Source organism: Setaria italica, chromosome VIII (assembly GCF_000263155.2).
Source record: "Setaria italica strain Yugu1 chromosome VIII, Setaria_italica_v2.0, whole genome shotgun sequence".
Taxonomy (NCBI): Eukaryota; Viridiplantae; Streptophyta; class Magnoliopsida; order Poales; family Poaceae; genus Setaria; species Setaria italica.
In genome coordinates, this window is record NC_028457.1 from 359,785 (window position 1) to 382,549 (window position 22,765).

At 45.7% G+C, this 22,765-nt stretch overlaps 4 protein-coding genes and 2 pseudogenes across 7 annotated transcripts; 3 read left to right on the forward strand and 3 right to left on the reverse strand.

Annotated features, from left to right (window-relative positions):
• Positions 1–6: 6 nt before the first annotated feature.
• LOC101766730 (triphosphate tunel metalloenzyme 3) lies at positions 7–938 on the forward strand. The gene has a single exon (XM_004978414.2). It carries the CDS (start codon positions 69–71, stop codon positions 696–698), a length of 630 nt encoding a protein of 209 aa, XP_004978471.1. The 5' UTR covers positions 7–68; the 3' UTR covers positions 699–938.
• A 96-nt stretch (positions 939–1,034) lies between these two features.
• On the forward strand, positions 1,035–7,013 carry LOC101767543 (probable inactive serine/threonine-protein kinase bub1). Of its 4 annotated transcripts, none has more exons than XM_022829339.1 (8): positions 1,035–2,340; positions 2,439–2,565; positions 2,682–2,826; positions 3,264–3,421; positions 3,864–3,948; positions 4,032–4,122; positions 4,364–5,894; positions 6,661–7,013. In XM_022829339.1, exons 1-7 carry the CDS (start codon positions 2,313–2,315, stop codon positions 5,770–5,772), a joined length of 2,043 nt encoding a protein of 680 aa, XP_022685074.1. In that variant the 5' UTR covers positions 1,035–2,312; the 3' UTR covers positions 5,773–5,894; positions 6,661–7,013. The 4 variants fall into 4 exon arrangements, with proteins under 4 accessions (XP_022685074.1, XP_004978473.2, XP_022685075.1 ...); XM_004978416.3 differs by having other exon boundaries at positions 6,668–7,013; XM_022829340.1 differs by having other exon boundaries at positions 4,038–4,122.
• Positions 7,014–7,166: 153 nt separating this feature from the next.
• Positions 7,167–9,696, reverse strand: LOC101767142. The gene has a single exon (XM_004978415.3). The coding sequence runs from the start codon at positions 7,819–7,821 to the stop codon at positions 7,360–7,362; it is 462 nt and encodes a 153-aa protein (XP_004978472.1). The 5' UTR covers positions 7,822–9,696; the 3' UTR covers positions 7,167–7,359.
• Positions 9,697–12,060: 2,364 nt separating this feature from the next.
• LOC101768219 (type I inositol polyphosphate 5-phosphatase 10-like) lies at positions 12,061–17,842 on the reverse strand. Its single transcript, XM_004978418.4, has 11 exons — positions 17,571–17,842; positions 15,605–15,719; positions 15,439–15,520; positions 15,115–15,195; positions 14,893–14,965; positions 14,634–14,738; positions 13,495–14,149; positions 13,174–13,367; positions 12,982–13,090; positions 12,752–12,897; positions 12,061–12,611 (listed from the first exon to the last, which is right to left on the reverse strand). Exons 2-11 carry the CDS (start codon positions 15,629–15,631, stop codon positions 12,413–12,415), a joined length of 1,671 nt encoding a protein of 556 aa, XP_004978475.1. The 5' UTR covers positions 15,632–15,719; positions 17,571–17,842; the 3' UTR covers positions 12,061–12,412.
• A 1,758-nt stretch (positions 17,843–19,600) lies between these two features.
• Positions 19,601–20,214, forward strand: LOC101755377 (annotated as a pseudogene).
• A 69-nt stretch (positions 20,215–20,283) lies between these two features.
• LOC101755786 lies at positions 20,284–21,844 on the reverse strand (annotated as a pseudogene).
• Positions 21,845–22,765: the final 921 nt, after the last annotated feature.

The following is a 22,765-nucleotide window of genomic DNA, read 5'->3' on the forward strand; positions in this document are numbered from 1 at the left end:
CCAAGGCCCACCGCATCGGCCTCACCACCCCGACCCCACCCAACCCCCACAGACCCTCCTAGCTAGGCATGGAGGTCGAGATCAAGATCCGCCTCCCCGACGCCGCCGCCCACCGCCGCCTCTCCTCCTTCCTCGCGCCCCGCCTCCGCCGCACCCACGCCCAGCGGAACCTCTTCTTCGACGCCGCCGCGCGGACCCTCGCCGCCGCCACCGCCGCGCTCCGCATCCGCCTCTACGGCCCCGACGACCGCGCCCCCTCCCGCGTGATGCTCGCGCTCAAGCGCCGCCCGCGGATCGACGCCGGCGTCAGCCGCGTCGAGGAGGTCGAGGAGCCGCTCGACCCCGCCATCGCCCTTGCCTGCGCCGCCGACCCCGCGCGCCTCGGCGGGGTCGACTCACCGATCGTGCGCCTCGTCGCCGCCGACTACGGCGTCGGAGGGGACGCCGCGCCATTCGTCTGCCTCGGCGGCTTCCGGAACACCCGCGCCGTCTACGAGCTCGAGGACGAAGGGCTCGTGCTGGAGCTTGATGAGACGCGGTTTGACTTCGGGACCAGCTACGAGCTCGAGTGCGAGACGGCGGAGCCTGACCAGGTCAAGGAGGTGCTGGAGCGCCTGCTCACGGTCGCCGGCGTGCCGTACGAGTACTCCCGCAGCAATAAGTTCGCCTGCTTCATGGCAGGGAAGCTGCTTCCTTGACTAGGCAGCCAAGTGTTCTTGGTATCTCCGAGCTTGGCGTCTTCTATGTAATTCGATTTCACACAAGTCCTCGGTGGCATCTCATCTAGCATACCATACTTGGCATTTCAGAAGACAAATCCCTGGTTAACTCATCTCTGTGTTCTACTATCTATTATTCATGTGATGAAACGCGCTGCGTTCTTGCACTTCGCATTTCCTCAAAATTCATGCCTCCCCCACTTTGATTTATAGTAGTAATTTACTTCGACATGCTTGCCATTTTTAAATGAGTATGAATAGTTAACCAATTATGCTAATCGAAATACCCAAATTCAAGCTGCCATTTCTGCTCTGACTTTCATTCTGTTTACGAACTCTACCTGATGGTGCATCATGGATGCCTGACTGCCTGCTATGTTCAACTTCAGGAAAATAACTTTATCAATTGCCGCTGCCTTGCTTTGATGGTCATTTGTGTGTTTCCTTCCTAGATTCGCATGGAGTGTTGTGTGTTACATGCATTTGAGAAATCAGCGCCGTTGACACTCGAAACATTTGGCTTCGCAGTTTTGGCATCCCAAACATGAGGTCGCTTGATTCATTGACATTTTCATCTTTTTACATCTGTTCCTTTATATTTTCACTGTGTAGTACACCTAAAATGACCATCTTAGCCCTTAAGAGCATACATGAGACAAGAGCAACACATAGTTCATCACAAACACCCGACGAGCAACACAAAATGGCACCAGTTCACATATGGTTCACATAGTTCATCGAGTAGTTCTACATATAGTTCACACATTTGGTAGCAGGTAACAGCACTTGGAACCAAAATACACACAGCATACATGCAAGTCAATTCCTCTTCCTTGTCTTCGATATCAGTTTTTTTGGACTTGGAACGGAAGGAATAGAGATAACGGAAGGGAAAGAGAAAGATAGAGGCAAGGGTAGTATCGTAATTTCATATGCCAAAATAATGGAAAAAAGAAAAGGAAACATATTAGAAATGTAAAATGTCAATGAACCAAGCGACCTCATGTTTGGGATGTCAAAACTGCGAAGCCAAACGTTTTGAGTGTTAACAGCGCAAATTTCTCCTTGCATTTGATGCCAGGGCCAGACCTGCTCATTGTTCAACATCTATCACATGCCCGCAGACTTGGATCATCTGCAGTTGCTCTTGCTGCTGCTGAGAAGCACCTTTTGGCATTCTCAAATCTGGCAGTTGGGTGTTGCTCTTGCTCTGCTCAAATATGGACTGCTCATCTTGAGAGCGATGCCCGTCTTACTTTCTTCCCTTTGTCTTCTCCTATGCAAAGTACTTCCTCCTGAAAAAAGAGCTTCAATGATAATGCCTGCTGGTTATGAGCTGATAACTTCTGTGATGGTGCTTGCTGTTTAATAAGTATACGTATGGATATGTGTGCCAACTTGTGTGCATTCTTTTGGAGCACATTCAGTTCAGAATCCTTGTTTTTCAAGTGTCAGCTAGGTGTGGCATCTAGAGCTAAAGATCTATTTACAACATGATTCCTGTGGTCGTGATAAGATTTCTGCAACATTTTGTCATCAGCATCACTGCTCGGCTTGCAGTGGCCTCGTGGGAACAGAGCTGAGAGCCCATGAATGGTTGGCCGTGCACTAGGGATGACAGGTGGGCCCTACCCCTCCCATGGCCGTTGCCATTCGAAATGGGAAGCAGACTCTAATCGCCTCCTCTCCTCCTCGCTCTCTTGCTCGTCTTGTCGGCAGGCCGCCAACCAAATCCAATCGGAGCCATGGCCGCCGCATACGCGGAGCAGGAGAAGGAGCTCCTTTCGTCGGTGGTGGGCGACATCCGGAGCTACTCCGGATCCGACCCCCTCCGCCCATGGCTCCGGTACGGCACCACCATCACCCGCCGCTCCCTTGCCCTTCTTTCTTTCCCTGTCCCCCTCTGCACGCATAGTTCCCTTTGTCGGTCGATCGATTAATCCGCCGCTCGTTGCTTGCCAGCGGGATGCGGAAGATGGAGCGGGCGCTGCCGCCGGCGACGCTGCGGGAGAAGCTGCCCAGGTTCCTCCAGAAGTGCGCCCAGGAGTTACAGGACGACCTGCGCTACCGCGACGACCCCCGCTACCTCCGCGTCTGGATCCAGCTGGTACTAACCCTCCCATTGCTGCAACCTGCCGTCTCGATCCTCTTCCGCCTCTTGCCCTCTTACTGCTGACCCGAATGCGCTCTGTAACTCTATTTGGGACTATTCAGAGAGGACGGCAGTTGATTGCAGTTCCACTCTGACATTGTTCGATTTGGGGCTTTGTGGTTTTTTGGAGTGAACTCCAGAATCTGCACCAGCTCGATTGAAATTTCTATCTGATGCGTTGATATCATATCAGTACCTTTTGTTTGTTCATATTGTAAATTTCATCATATCTTGCTGCGAATGTTTCCCTGAAAAATCTCGACTAAAACAATAGGCTCACTGGAAACTTGTAGTGTCAATTGCGTCATAGTGGCTATTGAGCTCAGCACCTCCATTTGGCTTTGGAACCCTTGTTGTAAGAAATTATCTTACTGGGCTTCTTAATTGTGTAGATGGACTATGTGGCGGATGCGAAGCCATTGCTCAAGAAGATGGAGAGGAATGGAATAGGTCTTAAGAGAGCTTCATTTTATATGGCTTATGCGCTATATTATGAAAAGCATAAGAGGTTCAATGATGCAGAGAAGATGTACCGTCTGGGAATCCAGAAGTAAGCTCTTACCTCATAGGCTCACGATACAATCTTCTGCTAATATAATCTTTATTATTGTGTGAGCTCAACTTCCATTAGCTATACCTGATATATTATGAGCTACAGAAATACTATATCTTGCCTGTACTTTCATCATCTGGAACTAGGCATATCTCAGGTTCACCTGCTGCAAATTAGTAGTAGTAGCTAAAATGTCTTTTTTTCATTTTGATTTAATTTAGTTGGAGATCTTTGGATCTTTTTTTTTCCTGGATGCGCATGGTAGGCTCATGACCAACCTGAACAGCTCCACTAAAACAGTATGCACGGTTATGCAACACTTAACCATTGAGGCAATTAGTAGGGAAGAAGGATTGCAAGTAACACTTCATGTTAAAATATATCTCAGTACATAGTTCCTTTCAGAATAAAGCTGGTTACCTACTGAATTGTTTAATAGCCTGGCAGAGCCTATTGGTGAGTTGCACAAAGCACATGAACAGTTTATTCTTCGAATGGAATCATACAAGAGGAGGAAAGATAAAGTATGACTCTGATTTCATGTATTAATTCAGTCTAGACCATGGCCAATGTTTGATTTGTTCACCTCCTTTTTTTATTTATGAAGCTGCAGGAAAGAATGCCTAGGAAAGCTGGTCCAAGTGAAATAATGCCTACGAAAGCTGGGCCTAGTATTACACCTATGACCCAAGTTGAAGGTAGGCCTGTGAAAAAAGGGTACACAAATCAGTTCGTGGTGTAACCAATGTTGCATTTGCCACTTTTTCTTTCTATTAAAAGCTTATTGGTTAGTTCTCCCAAAATAAAAGAACCATACTTCTTCTAGATCCTTACCTCAAACTTTCCTTGTCATAACACATTTTCTGATTTAATTGACATGCAAATATAATGGATGATTTGTTCCAGTGTTACCTTACTTATTTCTGGAATATGTTGCAGGTGAAAGCAGAAACAGTAAAGAACTGAAATCCAATACAATTCAGAAGTCAGGAAGCAGTTCTAATACTTCATTAGGTCGTCATCCTCCATTAGGACCTGCTAAAGTTGGTATGCTATCCAGAGGCAACTCAGGAGCAAACAAGAATTTGTCCCGTTGTAATAGCGATGATACTGTAGTTGTACGGTTTGTAGGCTCTGCATTGGTTGGGAAGTCAGAAACTGAAGATGCCTGCCATCATGGCCTGGTTGAACCAACTATAAACACTAAGGAGGCTATGGATGCCATCAGTAGCATGTTTTTGGAACCAGTGGAACCTGAGACAATGCTCAAGAGACGATCAAAGCATGAAAAGTCAAATTTTAATCAGCAACCAAGTGCATTTGATATCTTTGTTGATGAAGATGAACCTAACTGTAATGGTTCCAAGATGCTCCACAGGAATAGCATGAAGCAAGAGCATCCAAAGTTCAGTCAGCAAACAAGAGGGTTTGAGATTTTTGTTGATGAGGATGGTCCTAATGGCAATGACCAAAATGCAGAGCAAAACAGGAACTCTAGGAAGGCAAACATGAAGTTAAATCAGGAAACAAGTGGGTTTGAAATCTTTGTTGATGAGGATGGTCCTAATGGCAGCGACCAAAATGCAGGACAAAATAGGAACACTGGGAAAGAAAACATGAAGTTAGATCAGGAAACATGTGGGTTTCAAATCTTTGAGGATGAAAATGAGGCTAATGGCAGCATCCAGAATGCCACGTACCACAAGAATAACGGGCTTCCTCCAAGACCATTGTGTGATTCATCAAGGCATCAAGGCGAAAGTGACTTCCAGAAGCCATTTGTTGGAGGATTTGCAATATTGCCAGATGATGAAGAAGAACAATGTGAGAAAACTGTTGGTGTAACTATAAATTCCAGAAATGTGCAGCCTACTCATGATAATAATACTTTGCTCTGTCCAGTTCAAACTAATTCTGGAACAAGATATCGTGAAGGTTCTCATCCTGTTTGTTATGGGCTTCGAGAAGACACAGTCATTCATAGGTTTGTTAGATCCTCTATTGATGATGAGCCTAAGGTGGAAAATGCATGCCACCATGGATTAGTGGATCCAACTGTCAATCTAAAGGAAGCTATGGATGATATAAATAACATGTTTGGGAAACCATTGAACTTCAAGGGTGAGAAAACAAAGCGGAAAACTAATGCGCTGTCAGATGGAAAAGCAGTTTCAGTTTCTGGTTTCTCCATATTAGCTGATGATGACCTAAAAGAGAACACCTGCAAAGCCAGTCAGAGCAGTTCCTGCAAATTTGGGGATGAGAATGGTCTGTTTGAGCCCACAATCACCACTCGTGATGTCATGGCGGAGATCAACGATATGTTTGGGATGCCACTAGACTTCTAAGTTACTTGTTTAGAGTGAACTTGCCTTCACCTTTTCACTTTTCCATTGAGAAATACGCAGTGTATTGATGTATTGCTGATATGAAGAGCTTGGAATCAGGCGCCTTATTTGGTGCGAATGTGGTGAGCATTTTCTTCAACTATTATCAAATGTTTATAGTTCACATTGATCACTCTTGAATATGTACCAACATGTCTAATTTTGCCAGTAATTTTGCAATCTTAAATATGACTGGAAAGTTACTATTTTGCTTTTGCTAGTAACATTTTTCCAGTGTATAAATATCATAAGAGGTTGCTCTTTGTATGCTTTGTTATTATTTACCTTCTAACATGCTTTGAAAGTTCTACATAGATGGTGGAAATTTACAATCCCCTTATTTTTAGGGGTGAGCAGTAATCTAATAACTTATCACCACAGCATAATCATCAAGTCAAATGCTACTCTGCAGGCTCACAGATTCAAGAGCAACAAAAGAGCTCCTTTTCTAGCTTGGATAGACTCCTTATGCTAACTAACTCACACGCTCTCTATTTTTCTTAGCTGTCGTTTTCATTCTTTTTTTAGATCTTTGCTGACATCTTTCTAACTTTCTGTACAGTTTGTAACCCTATTTTAATATATTTAACATAGTAGGGGCCTCCCCTACTGTATTTACCTCAAAAAAATATCTCGCCAATTTTGTTTTGTCAGGGGAAAAAAATCCAAACATAAAGATAAGTTTTGTATGTCTGTGCTGTCAATTAGTTTGTTATATTGGAGCGTGCAGAATGAATTTACTTGATGCCCCGAGTTTTGCTCTGTTATTTCTTACTTTGTGGGAAAATGCTTCCCACTTTATCTCGAAGATCAATGTTAACTTGATTTTGGTTACTGTTGATGTGAAAGTTTACAGATGCATTGCTTCTCCCGGCGTTGGTGGAGCTTACAGCAGATGTTATGACAGTCAGGCGCGGAGAACTGGCAAATATCAATTCTGCTGAAGTTGTCGCTGGTATAATTTATCTTCTCAAGAGAATGGCACATTTACAATTAGGATCCACATCTTGTTAGGAGCAACCAGGATGGATCGCTGTTGTAGTGTTGTGCTGTCATATAATGCTGGTATGATGTTGCCACATTGGCGTAACTGTTGGCACAGGGCTCAATTTTTTGATGCTGAAAAAGCTGAGACTTGTGTATTTGATGGAAATTTATCATCTGATATCAAGAGTGGTACTTGTCAAAAATCCATTGTCTGATATCCATGTCCTGTGGTTGTGCATGTAGTACCTAGTCATGATAGTTACAGGTCTGCATCTGGAGAAACTGGTGGTGTTTTGTACTGTTTCAACCATTGTAGCATCTCGTCATGATGAAGCTGCAGTAAGCACTGAACAAATTTTGCAATCATAGAGAGAAACATGAGGGAAGAGCACTGGCGTTATTACTCCCATCACATTTAGCAGATACAACTGTATGTACAGCATAAACAGGCAGCTGAACTGCGTTGAGAAAGACTCAACTGAAGACGACAACTGCCTAACTGGAAGGAACCTAGCTCAAAGCAGCAGCTGGTTGGCGTTTTCCGTTCCCCTCGATTTCAGTTCACGGGCGGCCGATGCTGAGCTGCGCGAGCCGCGCGGCGATGTCCGCTCCGCCGGGCGCCGGCGCGCCCTCCTCCCTCGCCACGCGGAGCCCCGCCAGGATGTCCGCGATGCCGTCGACCGCCGGGGTCCTCACCACCGGGGCGATGGCGCCGCAGACGGCCCCGCACGCGGCGTCGTCGAGGAAGCAGAGCGCGAACTCATCCCCGCACTCGGGCTCCGCCCACGACAGCGTCGCGCCGTCCAGCCGCTCGAAGGCGTCGCCCGGGAGGATCGGGTACACGAACACGATGCGCCGCGGCTGCTGCGGCTGGCCGTCGGGTCCCGCGGCGTACAGGACGAGGGACTGCCCCTGCGGGCGTAGGAAGGTCACGGCGGCGTAGGCGGCGCCGAGGTTGCGCCACTGGCCCTCGGCGGCGCCGGGGCGGTGGAGGAGCTGCACGGGGTAAGCGCCGCTCGCCATCGGATCGGCTCGATCTGTCGTGGGACGGTGGCTCACTCGACGGAAGGAGATCACAGGAGCTGGGAAATCAGTCACCTGGTGAGTCTGATCTCAACCCCTCGTTTTCAATCCAATGTCCGGAAATTGTTTAAGGTTTTGGCCTTTTGTGATAATAACAACAAATTACCTTAATTTGAGTTTGAATTTGGAATGAATAATCAAATACTGCAACCAGCAAACTCTAGAAATTCAAATCCTTATTAACCAACATGGCTGCTTGTTTGCAATTCCTCCCTAAGCTATGACCAATACTGAATAGGAGGACATGGACAATCCTCAACAATAATGTTCTACATATGGAGAAAAGGCTTCTCGTGAAATCAGCACAAGCACATCAGTGCCTCGTCGTTTAGTTGCAGAAAAAAAAGAAACCAATAAAAGACGGCTGAATTGACATCTGAAAAGAACTATCAATGCTGATGTTATGCGTTGATAGTGAGATTCTATCCTTCTCTTCTCTTTTGAAAAGAACCTGCCATTTTCTCAATTATTTGAGTGATAACAATTACCAACTAACAAAAGTTGGAATGAATAGTCTTCTTCTATCAAATGATGCAAATTAAATATTTTTTTTTCTTGAAGGAACACAAATTAAATATTTTTTTTCTTGAAGGAACACAGCATCAACTACAGCTTGTTGGCCCAGGCATAGTAATTAATATTTATGTAGACGATTCTATCATCCTATCCCAATTAGGACTTTTAGCAGCAAGAAGCCTCATTCTGCATTCCAGTGATAAGTATGAACTATGATATTGCATTGTCCACATATGCTTCAGTTAATCTGCAAACATTTCAAGCTATAGAACACCAAGCACATGAGTGGTGCAAAATTAAGCAATCTACTCTACGAACTGTTAACATGCTGTACATTACTGCATTACTAATATGACCATGCTTTCCTGGATGACTAATGTTGCATCAGGTCAGTATCATCAATCAACCTGTAGAAATGGTTGCCCACCTACCATGTCCTCTTTCCCTTAAAAAGGAAAAAAAGGGTGCCTGCCGACTCTTAAGGATCACTAGTTCTCTATGCACGGACATCTCTCTCAACCATGTACTGAAAACAACAACACAGGTAACCTGACAAAGTCGATATATATAGCGAGAGAAGCACACAAACTAACAAATTGCCCGCAAAGATTACCGTGCCATCCCGTTAGAAAAACTTAAAGCGCTCCCTCACAATGGCCACCACACCCTCAAGATTTCAGAAGCTTGATCAGATGGCAGAAACGGGAACTAGGGATGAAACACAGGGCAGCCACACTGAGGTTGGCATTTTTATTCATTCACTGCCACCTGGAAACATGCAGATGCAGCCTCTCCGTTTTCTGCAGTATTGTGGTTCATGCAACCGTGCACTGGGCCCGGAGGCGGATATCTACATTTACAAGTAGGTTTCTTGGCTTTGGTTTTCACATTCCTAAATCTTCTGTTTTAATCTAATTAGCTTTTGTTCTGCACCTTGGTAACTGTTAGTTCTTAGACTTGGCGATGTTTTATAACTCGTGGTCTTATATAAGAAAGCATTCATTTTGTGTTTACAAATGAGTGAATTCTTCTGTACCATTTTTCATGAGGTATAAGTATGGCACTGAGGTAATTATGTTTATCCTTGCCTATAGATCCTTCTCTCTTCTTTTTAATTCCTTGCTGCTGCAGGGGAGAGAGCGCTTTCTGCAGTATTGAATGCCGAGAGACGCGAATGAGGACTGACAATGCTCGAAGGAACCATCCGTCTTGAAATGATTTGAGTTGTACTGTTCTCATACTCCCGATCATACATGTTTATCCAACTCTTTTGGGGCTATGTCGATCTTGAGAAAGGAAATTGACACCATGTACGACTTCTCTGATTCTTGATTCAGCACCAAGTTCGCAACATGAAAAATAACAAGGGCGCGGCCCAAATGAGAGTTTTTTCATTCTTCAGTTGACTTGCAACTTGAGAGTCATGTATGGAACAGAGTACAAAAACCAAGGTGTGATATTATTTGTCCAACCCAATGCAGAAAGGAACAATCTTGATTCTTGAAATAATAATGAAATAACACTATGCGAAGCACTTTCAATCTGACCAGATTATGGTTAACGGCATCTCAGACATGCTTCCAATTGCCTCTCGTTAATCTTCTAATCTCAGTAGCATCAGATCACCGAGCCAGATGACACGAGTTCAACCATTGTCACTTTGTCAGTTTGCATTTCTGAATTCTGGCATCAAGTGAATGCGCAGTGAGTAGCGTAGCGTGTATGAGAAATTGCTTTGGTCGAGGATCCTCTCCGGGATCCTGCGGCCGGATCTCTCGCAGAGCATGCGGAACTGCGTGTTCTTGAGGATCTCCACGACGTCGGAGTTGCTCGATCGTGAGCTCGTCGCATTCCTTCTCCCCCATTGCAGCGACATGCTCACCGAGGTGCACCCATGACCAAGAGAGGGAAGGGAGATTCAGTTCGTGGTGGCCATGGCCGCGCTCCTTCGATCTCTGGCGACCAAGATGGCCGCCGCCTCGCCGTCTTTCCACGGCGCGTGGACTCCACTCAGGGCCTGGCCACCATCCAACCCCGACCCCGAGGTGAACAAATGCAAACCTCACCAACAATTCCCAACTAGGAAAGAGTTTCCACCATGGGCTAAAACCATGCTAACCTCAAAGTTCAAGACCATAAGGCATAACCAAACCATACCAAATTCTCTTCACTATATGAAACAAATGCAAACCCACAAACAAACTAAAATCCAAACTACCCAACCAGCGTAAACAATTAGCAACTCTTCAGCACAATTGTTAAATAAAGTACGTTCAATGCAGTATGTTTCATCCGTTCAATAGACTAATGTGTTTATATACTCGAGTAAAAGCAGGTTCAGATAATAGCATAATTGTAATAGCATTTATTTATTCTCTCTGGTTACAAATAATACTTGCCTTTGGTTCTAGCCAAACTTTCACTATCAATAACTTCTAAACTATTTATTTTGGACATGTAAAACTCATATGGGTAGTTGTTTCTAGAAACTATACTTCTGAAGTATCATAATTTTGTTGGATTCAATAAATATATTCTAATATAGAGTAATGATTTGACACATTAGAGATTGTGTCATTTTCCAAAATGTCAATGCAAGTATTTCCAATTGCAATTATTATATTCACTTTCTTTTGTTATGTTGTTTGATATATGTTCTTTTTCTTTCTTCAGAAGTTTATGAAGGAATTTGTCACTAACTGGGACCGGTTCGACATCTTATTGCACTTTCCTTTTTCTTCTTCTTTTTTGGGGTGTTGGTGCCTCATTAGCTAATAACATGTACCCCCTCATCCCACATTTCATTTAGAGGTCACAAAATGTCACTTTTCACTATTGAGGGTCATATCTACATTGCTCCAATTTTGGAAACTTTAAAGGTTTATATGATAACTAATAAGATATTGTCAGTTGCATTTGTGATTTTCAGCATAAAGGTTGACTTTGTACAAACTGCAAAGGCTGAGTTGCACACTTTTTCATTGTTGGATTATGCCAAAAGTGAATGAGCCACTTTCTAGAGAGAGGTTGAAGATGAAAGATGACATAATTCAAGGCATAAAGCAAGAGTTCGAGATCAAGAGGATATAAATTGAAGGCGAAAGGCGTCAAGCTAAAAATTCTGAAGGCCAAAGCATGCAAACCTCAGGTACTATTTTATATGCCCTCTTTCTTTCTTTTTTCTTAAGCTGTGCACGCACTAAGATTCAAACTTTTGATCTTTGACAAATTATTAGCCTGGCTATGTAATTTTTTTATGTAGAAATGGTACTGTATGATGATGGCAGTTTCTTTGGACGAACTTGTGTTGGCAATATTCGTAGTCTTTTACAAATGGTTGATTCCTTGTACCATTCTTCGAAAGATATAGCTACAAGTCTATTGTCATTGCCTAACAAATCTCTCTCCCTTGCTTCTGTCTAATTCCTTGATGGCTTGAGTACTTCACGGGGGAGAGTGATTTCTGTAGTACCAAATGCCGAGAAAAAGGAATGAGGATTGAATTTTTGTTCAGAGGAAGATTTCTTGTACTCTGTAATATAGTTGTTTAATCAACTATTTCTGGACAATGTCGATCTTCTGAAATGAAACTGGCACTTTTGTGTTTGATTTGATGTTTTTCATTAGTCAACACCAACTGAAACATTGAATACTTCAGTTATCTGATACCAAATGTGAGCCTTTCATGCTTACATCTTGTTCTTGATTGACATGTATGGAACAGAGTACACAGATGCATATGACTGCAGTATGCTAGTAGCCTCCTAAATTTTCCCGCAAACTAAATCAAATTAATTATTATCCGGTATCAGTTCTGTTGTCATGGTCTTGGGAACCCTTGGATTTCAACACAAAGCCCAATGGGACAATCTTGATTCTACTATGAATCATATTCATAACTTCATCAGTACTAGTAGTCAACAACGCCTAGTAAGATAACAAGCACTTCAGGGGAAAATTTTACTATGATCTTGAGCAAAATTCTGCATTCCATGTAGTGTTATCTGCTAGACTGCTACAAGGGGGCAAATAGGAGTTCTTCCACGCCAACTTTCATGTTGGGACCTGATGCAAACTTGATGAGTTTGTTGTCGGGAACCGCAACCTCGACAATGAACACACTGCAGACGGGACGATGGTCTGAAAATTTCGACTCCCCACGGACGTAGGACAGTTGCACTATCCCTTCACCATACCAGAGAATCCGGTCACACCTACAAAATGTTTTTGTTTGATCCAGCACTGAACATTTTAGTAACCTCACAATGCTGAAACTGAAACAACTGCAGGCGTGTTCTGAAGTCACAATATCATTGCATTTGTCATGCAGGATGTGTGTGGTGAGAGGCCTTACCATGCTGGTGTTCTTCGCTTCTTCTTCGACGTGACGTCTTCACCAGCATAATTGTCGGAATTCCATGAGTACTTGTATGTGGGAGCAAAGAAAATCTTGCCCTCGTTCCACCCTCTGAAAACTCCACCCTCCCTTTCAGTCTTGAGCTGTTCAGTTCAGAATGCCCAATGAACACTTGCAGAACTCTGACAGAGTATGTGCCCTACACTGTCATGAATTTGGTCAGTCACCTGATCCTTCTCGAAGAGAGTACCCCAGTCGTTTGCCTCGACGAGCTTCTTGGCCTCCGAGTAGCTCAGGCCGATTCGATAGTTCAGATCACCGAGCCAGATCACACGACTGCAACCATTGACACTTGTCAGTTCGCATTTCTGAATTTTTGCATGAAGTGAATGCACATTGGGTAGTGTATGAGAAATTACTCATGGTCAAGGATTCTCTCCGGAATCCTGCGGCCTGATCTCTTACAGAGCCGTCGGAACTGCGTGTTCTTGAGGATCTCGACGACATCTGAGTTCCTCCTGAGCTCGTCCCCTTCCTTCTCCCCCGAGGCAAGGTGGCTGCACACGAAGCACAGGCTCGTCTGGTGCAGCGACATGCTCACAGAGATGCAACCCTGAAACCAAAGACATGATGGCATTTGAATGTTTGACCTCGACGAAGATGGACATGACAATGGAAAGCCATTTCACACAGTTGAGCTGCAATGGACTGAATGAGCTTGCTGAGTGCTGAGTGCTGACCTTATTGCCGAGGTAGCCCATGATGCCGCGGCCGACGCAGGAGAACCGGACATGACCGACGTGCCGCACCAGCTCTCGCCTCACCCATACCGTGGTGAACAGACCCACCATCTGCTTGCAGGCAACCAGGCAGTACCTCTCCCGCCGGCTCGCTGCCACCGCCGCCGGTGCCGGGCTCTTCACGTCGGCCACCGCAAAGCTGCTGGTTCTGACCTCGTCGTCCTCGTCCGACGTCGTCGTGTCGCTCTCGACGGCGTTGGAGTTCTTGCCGCAAACCATCAGGCACGGCGCCCTGTACGACCTCCGACTCCGAGGCCGCTCCGCCGGGCACGTGCACGTCTTGAGCCGGCGGCCGCGGGTGATGGCGGCGCGGCGGATCTCTCTGTTGGAGGACTTGTGGAACTGCGACGGGTCGAGCGGGCTGGAGCTGGGCGTTTGGAGAGCGGATACGGGGGAGGCGGAGGCCGTCGTGTCAACGGATCGGCTGAACGAGAAGCTTGCTGCAGCAGCTTCGGAAATGGCGGAGGCGTAGGCGTCGGAGGTTGGTGAGGGCCGGTTCAGCGCCTGGTTGATGAGGGCGAGCCATCTCGACGCCGGCTCGTTGTCCTCGATCACAAGGACGTTGCCGGCGTTGAGGGGGACGACTTCTTGGAACCTGCATTGCAATTGTGGGGAAAAAAATCCTATCGTGTTACTATTTCAACTTCAAAGTAACTTAGGTAAATGATATGTAGTCCATGGATTACAATTTCAATTTTGCTTGCTGCATTAGGATGTTGATCAAGTTACTACGGTAACTGATTTTCCACGATGTAATTTGTTTAATTTAATGAGTAGATAGCTGACAGTGTCAGTTGCTAGGTAACTGTTGGATAAGATCTTGTTCAGGACAACCACAAGAAAAGAAAATTGTGACTGGTTTGCATGATACGAAGCTCAAAGAACAAACATTAAATGTGCTGAAATTGTCGGTGTTTTATACCTGGCAAACTACTAAGAGGACAACGATATAAGCTCAAAAGGAAACGTGCCAGAGGGTGTGATGTTTGAAGATATGCATTGTGTAGAAGACATGTAAATCTCTATCTGATATGACAATAGCAATAATGCAAATTTGTGATGTTTAGATTTGTGCATACCCTAACACATAAATGTCTGAGTAGTCATCAGAAGGCAAGAAATCATTAAGATTGAGACCCATGCCCGGGGTCTTTCCAGCTACATTCCATGTGGCTGCAAACACCCTATGAAGATCAGAGCAAGAACAGAGTAAATATCTAAACTTGAGCTAATGAAAATATGCTATTTGTGACATGTAACGAAATAAACATTTCAGTCGCATAAAAAAAGTGAGTAGAGCTTTAAAGAATTAGGGACTTTACTGACAACTATGCTCACCTGAAAGCTTCTACATGGGTACTAGTAGTTGTTGGAGGAGAACTGAAGCCGCTGAATTTTAGACTTCTACTTTCTATTTTAGAAAGATGAAGTTAGAAAAGGGGAAGGAAAACCAGGCTTATAATTCAAGGTCAAAAGAACTATGATAATACATAGAAGAAAATAAAACTAACTAATGACCGAGTGCAGAAGACTAGTGGAGTAAGATGAAATAGTAGATACCGGAAAGACTTTTGAAGAAGGATGAGGATGATGCTGAGGGGGAAGCCACTAATGACCTCTCTGGGGACTCTTTCAAATCAACTGAAAAAAACGTAAATGGCTTTTAACTTTTGATTTAGTTAAATAATTTTTACAACAGGAGAAATCTAGTATGCTTCCTCTTGCCAACTTGAAGTTAGCAATCATGGCCATGAGAAAAGCTAATATGCATCAAGCTTCAATTTTCAAAGACCCACAAGTAAAATGTATTCTCTTATCATCATGTAGAGAAAAAGTGTTTTGCTTTGCCGTTAAAAAGGATGCTATGAACTCGAGATCTCCAACCTGTGGAGTTGATGGAGGACTCGGCACCATGCCTTGACAAGGCATCCCCATCCTTTGCTCCTATAATTTTTGGAAAGAGAAACTGAAAAGGAGAGGGTAGATAAATTGACTTGTACTTTTTCTCACAGATTATGAAACTTGAATGAATGAAGAGAGAACATGGTACCTTCTTTCTGTTGGGTTTCTGCTCCATTTCTGCAGAGAGTTTCTACCTCCAGCATCAAATGAACAGCTGATGAAACAGATCAACCATTAAGCAATGAACAGAGGTAATAGAACGCCTGCAGAAGGATTTTTTTAGAGAAAGTTAGGTTGGTAGAACCATAGAAGTTTTCATGTTGCACGAAACTATGTAGAAAAGTCTAGTGATCAAAAAAAGGAAATCAAAGGTAGCCACAGGGTTTCAAGACTTGTTCTTTTGGACAAAGACTGATGCCAAAAGAATTTCAAAGCCAAAACATGAAAGTGAAAAGGTACCAACAGCTTATTTAGAAACTTTACTTGAATAGTAGTATGAACATAACTGGACATAAGAATCTGATCACATCACCAAACAGAACACTATAATTTTCTGCAGAAGACCTCTCAAAATAGATGTACAAACTGAAATGTCCAACCGAACAGACAACAATGATCTAGAACAGAAAAACATTTATACAAAAAGAAAATATTTTGTCACAAAGTATGGCATAAAAATGTTTGAAAATTTATAGAGAGCACAAAACAGGGCTTTTTGCTTGCTCATTTCAAGGATGAACAAATTATAATTTCTTTTTTACCAAGAATATGGTATAGACGATGGTGAAGCATGTATATGGTCCAGCCTCAAAGGAAAAAATCTACATGATGGACATTTGTCCAGAGTTAGAGTGATGATCCAATCCAATGGAACAGTAGTAGTTGACCAAAACAGATTTAAAAGCATTATGGGAAGTTCCAAATGGAGGGGATACAACTGCTGCTGCCATGGACATGCCAATAAGATAACTGGAATTTGAAAAACATTATTTAATAAGATGCTGGAGAAAACGAAACAAACTACAGGAAACCTCACCCAAACAATGGACAATAAAATGAGACGAAGTCACATTTGTTCGCACAAGAATAGGCATATTCGACTAACCTATATACTAACTCTTCGGTGGATCGAGAAATGGCCATTGCAGGGAATGTGCATGGAGATCTTGCAAACCTTTGGGAAGCATGAAAAGTAATTGAACAGACAGTCGGAAAACACAAAGATGCTTCAGAAAATGGGGAGTTTGACAAGCTGTCTTCCGGTAATAAAGGAAAAGTTGTCACGAACTGAATAAAATAACCTACATATAAACCAAGGCTGTCAACAACTGCATAGTGCTGCATTAAGAATTCAAATGAAGCATCCAAATAAGGACAGTGGTTACTCTGGGAACCACCGGAAGCTAGAAAATAGCTGAAAGTTTAATTTCATAATAAAGTAGTAATCAGACGTCTAATGACCATTTGCACACGAAATCCAAGAAGGTGGAAGACCAATAATACGACTATAATATTGATTCTACAAGGTAGCCGTTTTCCAAATTTCATTGGAAACTTAAGAGCATGGTAAGTTGGAAGCAGCAACAAAAGCTCACAGCATAGAGCAGTGAAAAGCATGGAATCTGATATCATGCGCAGGTAAATTGTGATAAAGTTTGAAAATAAATAAATAAAAAAGATTGCCATTGGTATCATCCACTGACCACTGAAGATGTAAACGAAAAACTCTGTTACTGCAATACAAAGCATGAGAACCAGACAAGCAAAGCTAAGAGGAAGAAACGTTGAGGGAATGAAGAGATCGAGAAGCCATCCCTCTTTTTTAATATAGCAGCGGCTCGTTTCAAAAAAAAAAAGAGATCGAGAAGCGAATCCAAAACAATGATGAAGTGAAATACTACCCAAAGCCAGTGCAGATAATCAAAAATGAAAGGAAATCGAGAGAAGAGAAGCTAGTTGGGAAGCTGCTGGCGTGCCGAAGCCAAAGCCAAAGGCAAAGCCTCGTGCCGAAGCTGGTGTCGGTTTGTCGAGGAGGACGTACGTGACCTCAGTGGAAGAAGAGAAGCTCTAGTTGGGATTGAGAACGAAGAGAAGTTACATGATGATACGCATACCACAACGAAGAAGCCGGCCGGCCTGTAGGTTGATCGCCCCTGTTGATGATTAGAATGGACTCAGTTTCATGGACCTCCTGCCACTTGAATGGTTGCCGCCGGCCATGGCCATGGCGACGGACGGGGAGAGGAGGCGTGCTTGCCAAATGGAGAGGATGCGGCTTGAATGCAAAACTGGAAAGAAAGAAGGAAACGGTCGTCTGAAAGGGTAACAAGTGGTTAAAAAAGGAAACCGCCGGCTCTGCTGGGAGGCAAGAAGCGATGGCGATGTCGTCGTGGTTCGTGCCTCTGCCTGCCGGGGACGACGACGGGGATGGAGGAGGTTGACATGACGAGGAGAAGGCCGGGAGACGACGTGGGGCACGGTGGTTGGTGCCTCCGCCGCCTACGCCTGCTGCCTCGGTCAAACCCAAACAGGTCTCGCTAGCTCCTTGTCTCCTGCGGCGTCTGCATGCAACGGCAGGCAGGCAGGTAGCTGCTTCGTGCACGCCAACACGGAGTAGTAGACCCATCACATCGGATGTTTGTATACTAATTAGGAGTATTAAATATAGACTATTTACAAAACCTATTGCATATATAGAGTCTAATTCGCAAGATGAATCTATTAAGCCTAATTAGTCCATGATTTGATAATATGCTGCTGCAGTAAACATGTGCTAATTATGGATTAATTAGGCTCAATAGATTCGTCTCGCGAATTATTATAGGGGTTCTGCAATTAGTTTTATAATTAGCTCATGTTTAGTCCTTCTAATTAGCATCCAAACATCCGATGTGACACTCCTAAAGTTTAGCACCTCGTATCCAAACACCCCTCAATTGAATTCCTTTCAAATAAAAAAAGATTGAATTGAATTGAATTGAATTGAGTCTCCAAGTAAGGTGGTAGCATGCTGGTGATGATCTTGGACGACCACCTCCTGACGGCCCAGGGCTACTAGTTTAACTTGCTTTGACTTCCAGCTTGTTGGTCTCTCTCAAGTCCAAGATGGATTAGCGATATGGATTAGCTTTTTCTTAGTGCAAATCTATGGGGACGGCCTTAACCCACCGATCAAATTTAAGAAAAATTTAACAAAATTCTAAAGACTACTAGTAACGATCGATCGCTCATTGAAAAGACAACTCGGTTTCATGGTGATTAGAATGGAAAATATGATGCATAATAGAAAATATCAAAGCCTTACTCTCTTTAGGATTTAGATAGTTCAATATATCTTTCTTTCTTTCTTGAGGAAAAGATCAATATGTCTTGCACTATGGGAATAAAAGAACAACTATGAACCATATCACACTCGTTCAATATCAGTTCAGGATATCCTCAGTGGCATGGACAAAAAGGAGAAAAATGGAGACCAACAATACCTGCTGCTGTATCTTGGGCTACTGCTGTATCTCTTCCTGTTTCAGGACACAAAGCTAGCGTCCTAGCTACCTGTTCCGTGGATTAGTATGCTGCACCTATTAACCTTTTTTTACTCCTTGTAGACACGCTCTCTACTTTAGTTCCCACCTGTAATGTAGCACTTAGTAGGGACAAGGAACCGAGAACAAAAAGGCATCAACTTAGTTCTTCACACTCATTCACCCACTTGTACATGTACCAAAAACTAGGAACATGAAAATGTAGCCCTTCCTTTCTACCTGTAATAATGCACTCTGTGGAATGTTATTAGTCAATTGGGAATATCGTACGAGCATGGGACGTGGAGATCCTGGCTCTCCAGTACTAGCACAAACTGACCTGACAGATGCCAAAAATGATTCTTTTGCAATAGACAGCCTGACTGGTTGACATGGTTAGATATATGCCTGTCCGGTACATCTAGACGTTGTGGTTAACCAACGGCGGGAACTGCTTGTAGATGGCTTTGCCGGGAAACAAAATATCGTACATGTTAAATCCTGATTCAGAACTAACAAATTTTATAGCAGCATAGATATGTAGAATGTGTAGAAAATTGGCTGTCGCTGCGACAATTGTGGCAATTTTAATCCATTGCAGCTAATATCAGTTCCAGGAACACCCAATATGGCGGCAAATGTTGGGGAATCGACAAGCGGCAGCAGCAGTGCATGGTGCTGATGCCGGGGGAGCTTCGAGTGCAGCATATGCTTTGAGCTGCCACAGGAGCCTATTGTAACGCTCCGTGGCCACCTCTTCTGCTGGCCATGCCTTTACAAATGGCTGCGCATCCACTCGCACTCGCCAGAATGCCCAGTGTGCGAGGCTGTTGTTGAGGAGGATAAGCTCGTCCCCCTGTATGGCCGTGGCAAGGACCGTGTCGACCCAAGGTCAAAGAATGTCCCAGGGGCTGACATTCCCAACCGGCCAGCTGGGCAGAGGCCTGCAACTGCTCCACAGGCTGACCCTAACAACCACTTCCCCAACGCCAACCAGAACCCGTGGTTCATGGGCGGAGGCATCCCGCTGGCCAATGCACGGTGGGGGAACTACACGTTCCCAGCTGCGTTCGGGGGTCTGTTCCCGCTGCTCAGCTTCCAGGTGCATGGGTTCCCCGATGCAACAGCTTATGGTCAGCCGGCTGGGTTCCCTTACGGGTATGGGCACCGCCGGAACATCCCTGGTTTGCTGCAAGGAAGAAGCAGCCCTGTAGAAGCACCTTTTGCCGCGGACTGACGCGGCGATCGCATATGCTTGGTGTGTAAAAAAAATCCGAGAAGACAATCGAGGAGCAACAGTGGACAGAATGGTTCAAAGCATGATATCGTAGACTCCTAAATCCACGAGCTAATAATAAATAAAGGAGACGATGCATGACTGCTAATCGATCGATTAGCTAACGTGGTGACGAAGGGTCAAGGACCTGGCCGGCGAAAAGAACCACACGGCTACGGTCCTCCTTGATGAAGAATAGGAAGGGGTGATCAGCGACGAAGTCGACAACAGGCTCAGGACCGCCCATGCCAAAGCCCAAAATCTCTAGCTCGGTGGCTGCTGCAGCGACGGTGCCTCTCTCGTTAACGCGGACGGAGCACTGCTGGATGATCGAGGGAACAGCCATCGGTGGCAGCATATCCTCATCATCGGCTTCGGCCAGCGCCACCATCTCGGAGAAGGAGTGGCCGGCGGGACGGAACAGCGTCAGATCCAGACCAAGGTCTGCAAGGAGACGGGAGACGTCCGCTTGCAGCGAGACGTCGAATTTTGGGATCTGCAACTCGCCGACGAGGACCTTCCGATCGGGCACGACCTTTCCGTGAAGGAGAGCAACCGGGTTGGAGCTGAGCTCGCGCACCAGGTCCGGCAGGCCGTCGCGGTCGTCGGGGAGGTAGATGTACATGGAGAAGCTCTGCTCCCATTTGCCGTTGATGTAGGCTATCCGCAGGACCTTGAAGCCGGGGTGGCAGCCGATCTGCATCCACTCGTGGAGGTAGTTTCCTTCCATGAAGGGCACGGTGACCTCGTGGCCGGGTGAGACGTAGAAAATTCCGTCCCGCGTCATCTCCGGAAAGAAGGGGTCGTACCAGTAGCCTCGGAAGTAGAGGGCGTTGGCGAGGACCAGCAGCGTCGAGGCGCTGATGTAGCTCTCCGGGAGGAGGCCTTGGAAGTGGCCGCCGGTCTTGCTCTTGAACCACTCGTTGATCTCTGCTCTAGCCTGCGCAGGCTGATCGATATGCGTGCAAGCAAAGCAATAAGCATGCAGCAGATGGAGGATCCCAAACGGATCGGAACGACACTGATCGAACAACGTACCGTGTTTCTGAAGGAGATGGCTCGCGCCTCTGCATTGTACTTGGAGGCGGCCACGGTCGCAAAAGCGGGCTTCAGGACAAGGAGGAGTCCACCCAGACTCCCATGGCGCACCAGACCCCGGGCGGTGGCGTAGGCGCCTCCTCCTCGTCGTCCTCCTCGACCCAGTCGATGTTTTCGTGGGTGGCGAGGACATAGGAGGCCACCTTGGAGGCGAGGGCCTCATGCGCGTCCGCGCCGGCGGGGCCGAGGAAGGAGACGATCTGGTCGCGCGCGGCGCCCGTGGCCCCGGCAGCGAGGAGGGAGAGGATGGCGTGGAAGGACATGGGCGAGAAGGCCATGTTGGTGGTCTGGAGCTTGTTGGGCGCCGTTGTCTCTTCTTGGTGGTGGCCGCCGAGGTGGCGGACGAGCTGCATGGAGAATGCAGCGAGGTCTCGCGCTGCAGCGGCGAGCTGGTCGTCCTCCATGTTCTGTAGCTGCTGGTGCGGACTTATTGCTGGTTACGGATGGATCATGGATCCCAAGCAAGCAAAATATAAGGGCTGCTAGGCACAAAGAACGTGGGGTTCGGTTAGGATACGCACCAAGACTGGACTTGAGGCCGCCGTTTAAATAGAAGATCCCTTTGGCACCAAGTCCAGTCTGTTGCACCATCGAATTGTGCTTCGGCCTAGAGAGAGAAAGAGAGAGAGCCCTGAGTCGACAAGTAAACTCTGTACACGATTGAATTGGATTAGAGACGAAGAGAGAAGGGACCTGCAGACGACAGATACCATGCATGGACCTGCAGTTGATCTCGCACTCTCATGGTCGTTGCAATACAGTATATACAAATAATAATCCATCCATTATTCCCTTGTCCGTCTCGTCCACAAAAATCTTCACCAGGATAAGATCCCGTCACGAATTATACAGATTTCTTTATTTATTCCAGTTGCTTGTCTCGTTGCAATGAATTTCAGAAAGTGGCTTAACGAGATAAGCATTATAGTGCACCACAGACAGAGTGTTGAGTTCAGCATCAGGGCATCATGCAGTCGTCGGCGGAGCCAAGCAGGGGACGAAGTCATCCATGGATTGGGAGCTGTCGGTCCGGAGACGACGGCTTGGTGCCATCTGCAGTTGTCTGCCGACACGACGCCTGACGGCCTGTTTCCTGACCCCCCGGGCTGGGCCATGATGATTATATCCAAGACAAGACGTTTGAGGAATCCCTGTGCCAATCCTTCCATGCAGGAAGCAATTGGCACGTCCACGTCCAGTAGTCATCAGCGACGGTGACATCGGTCAGAGCCGGAGTCGGAGCTGGAGTGGTCCGCCGGCTGTCGTCGAGGTGACGGGGCATCCCAAAGACGAGTTGCTCTGGGAGGGCCGTATCGTATGGGCATCCTCTGCAGAAGGGCCTCCCTTGCTCCTCGCCAGCTTGGGAAGCGGCATGTCGCAGAACAGGATGCCCCTCGATCCAGAGGCGACCCAG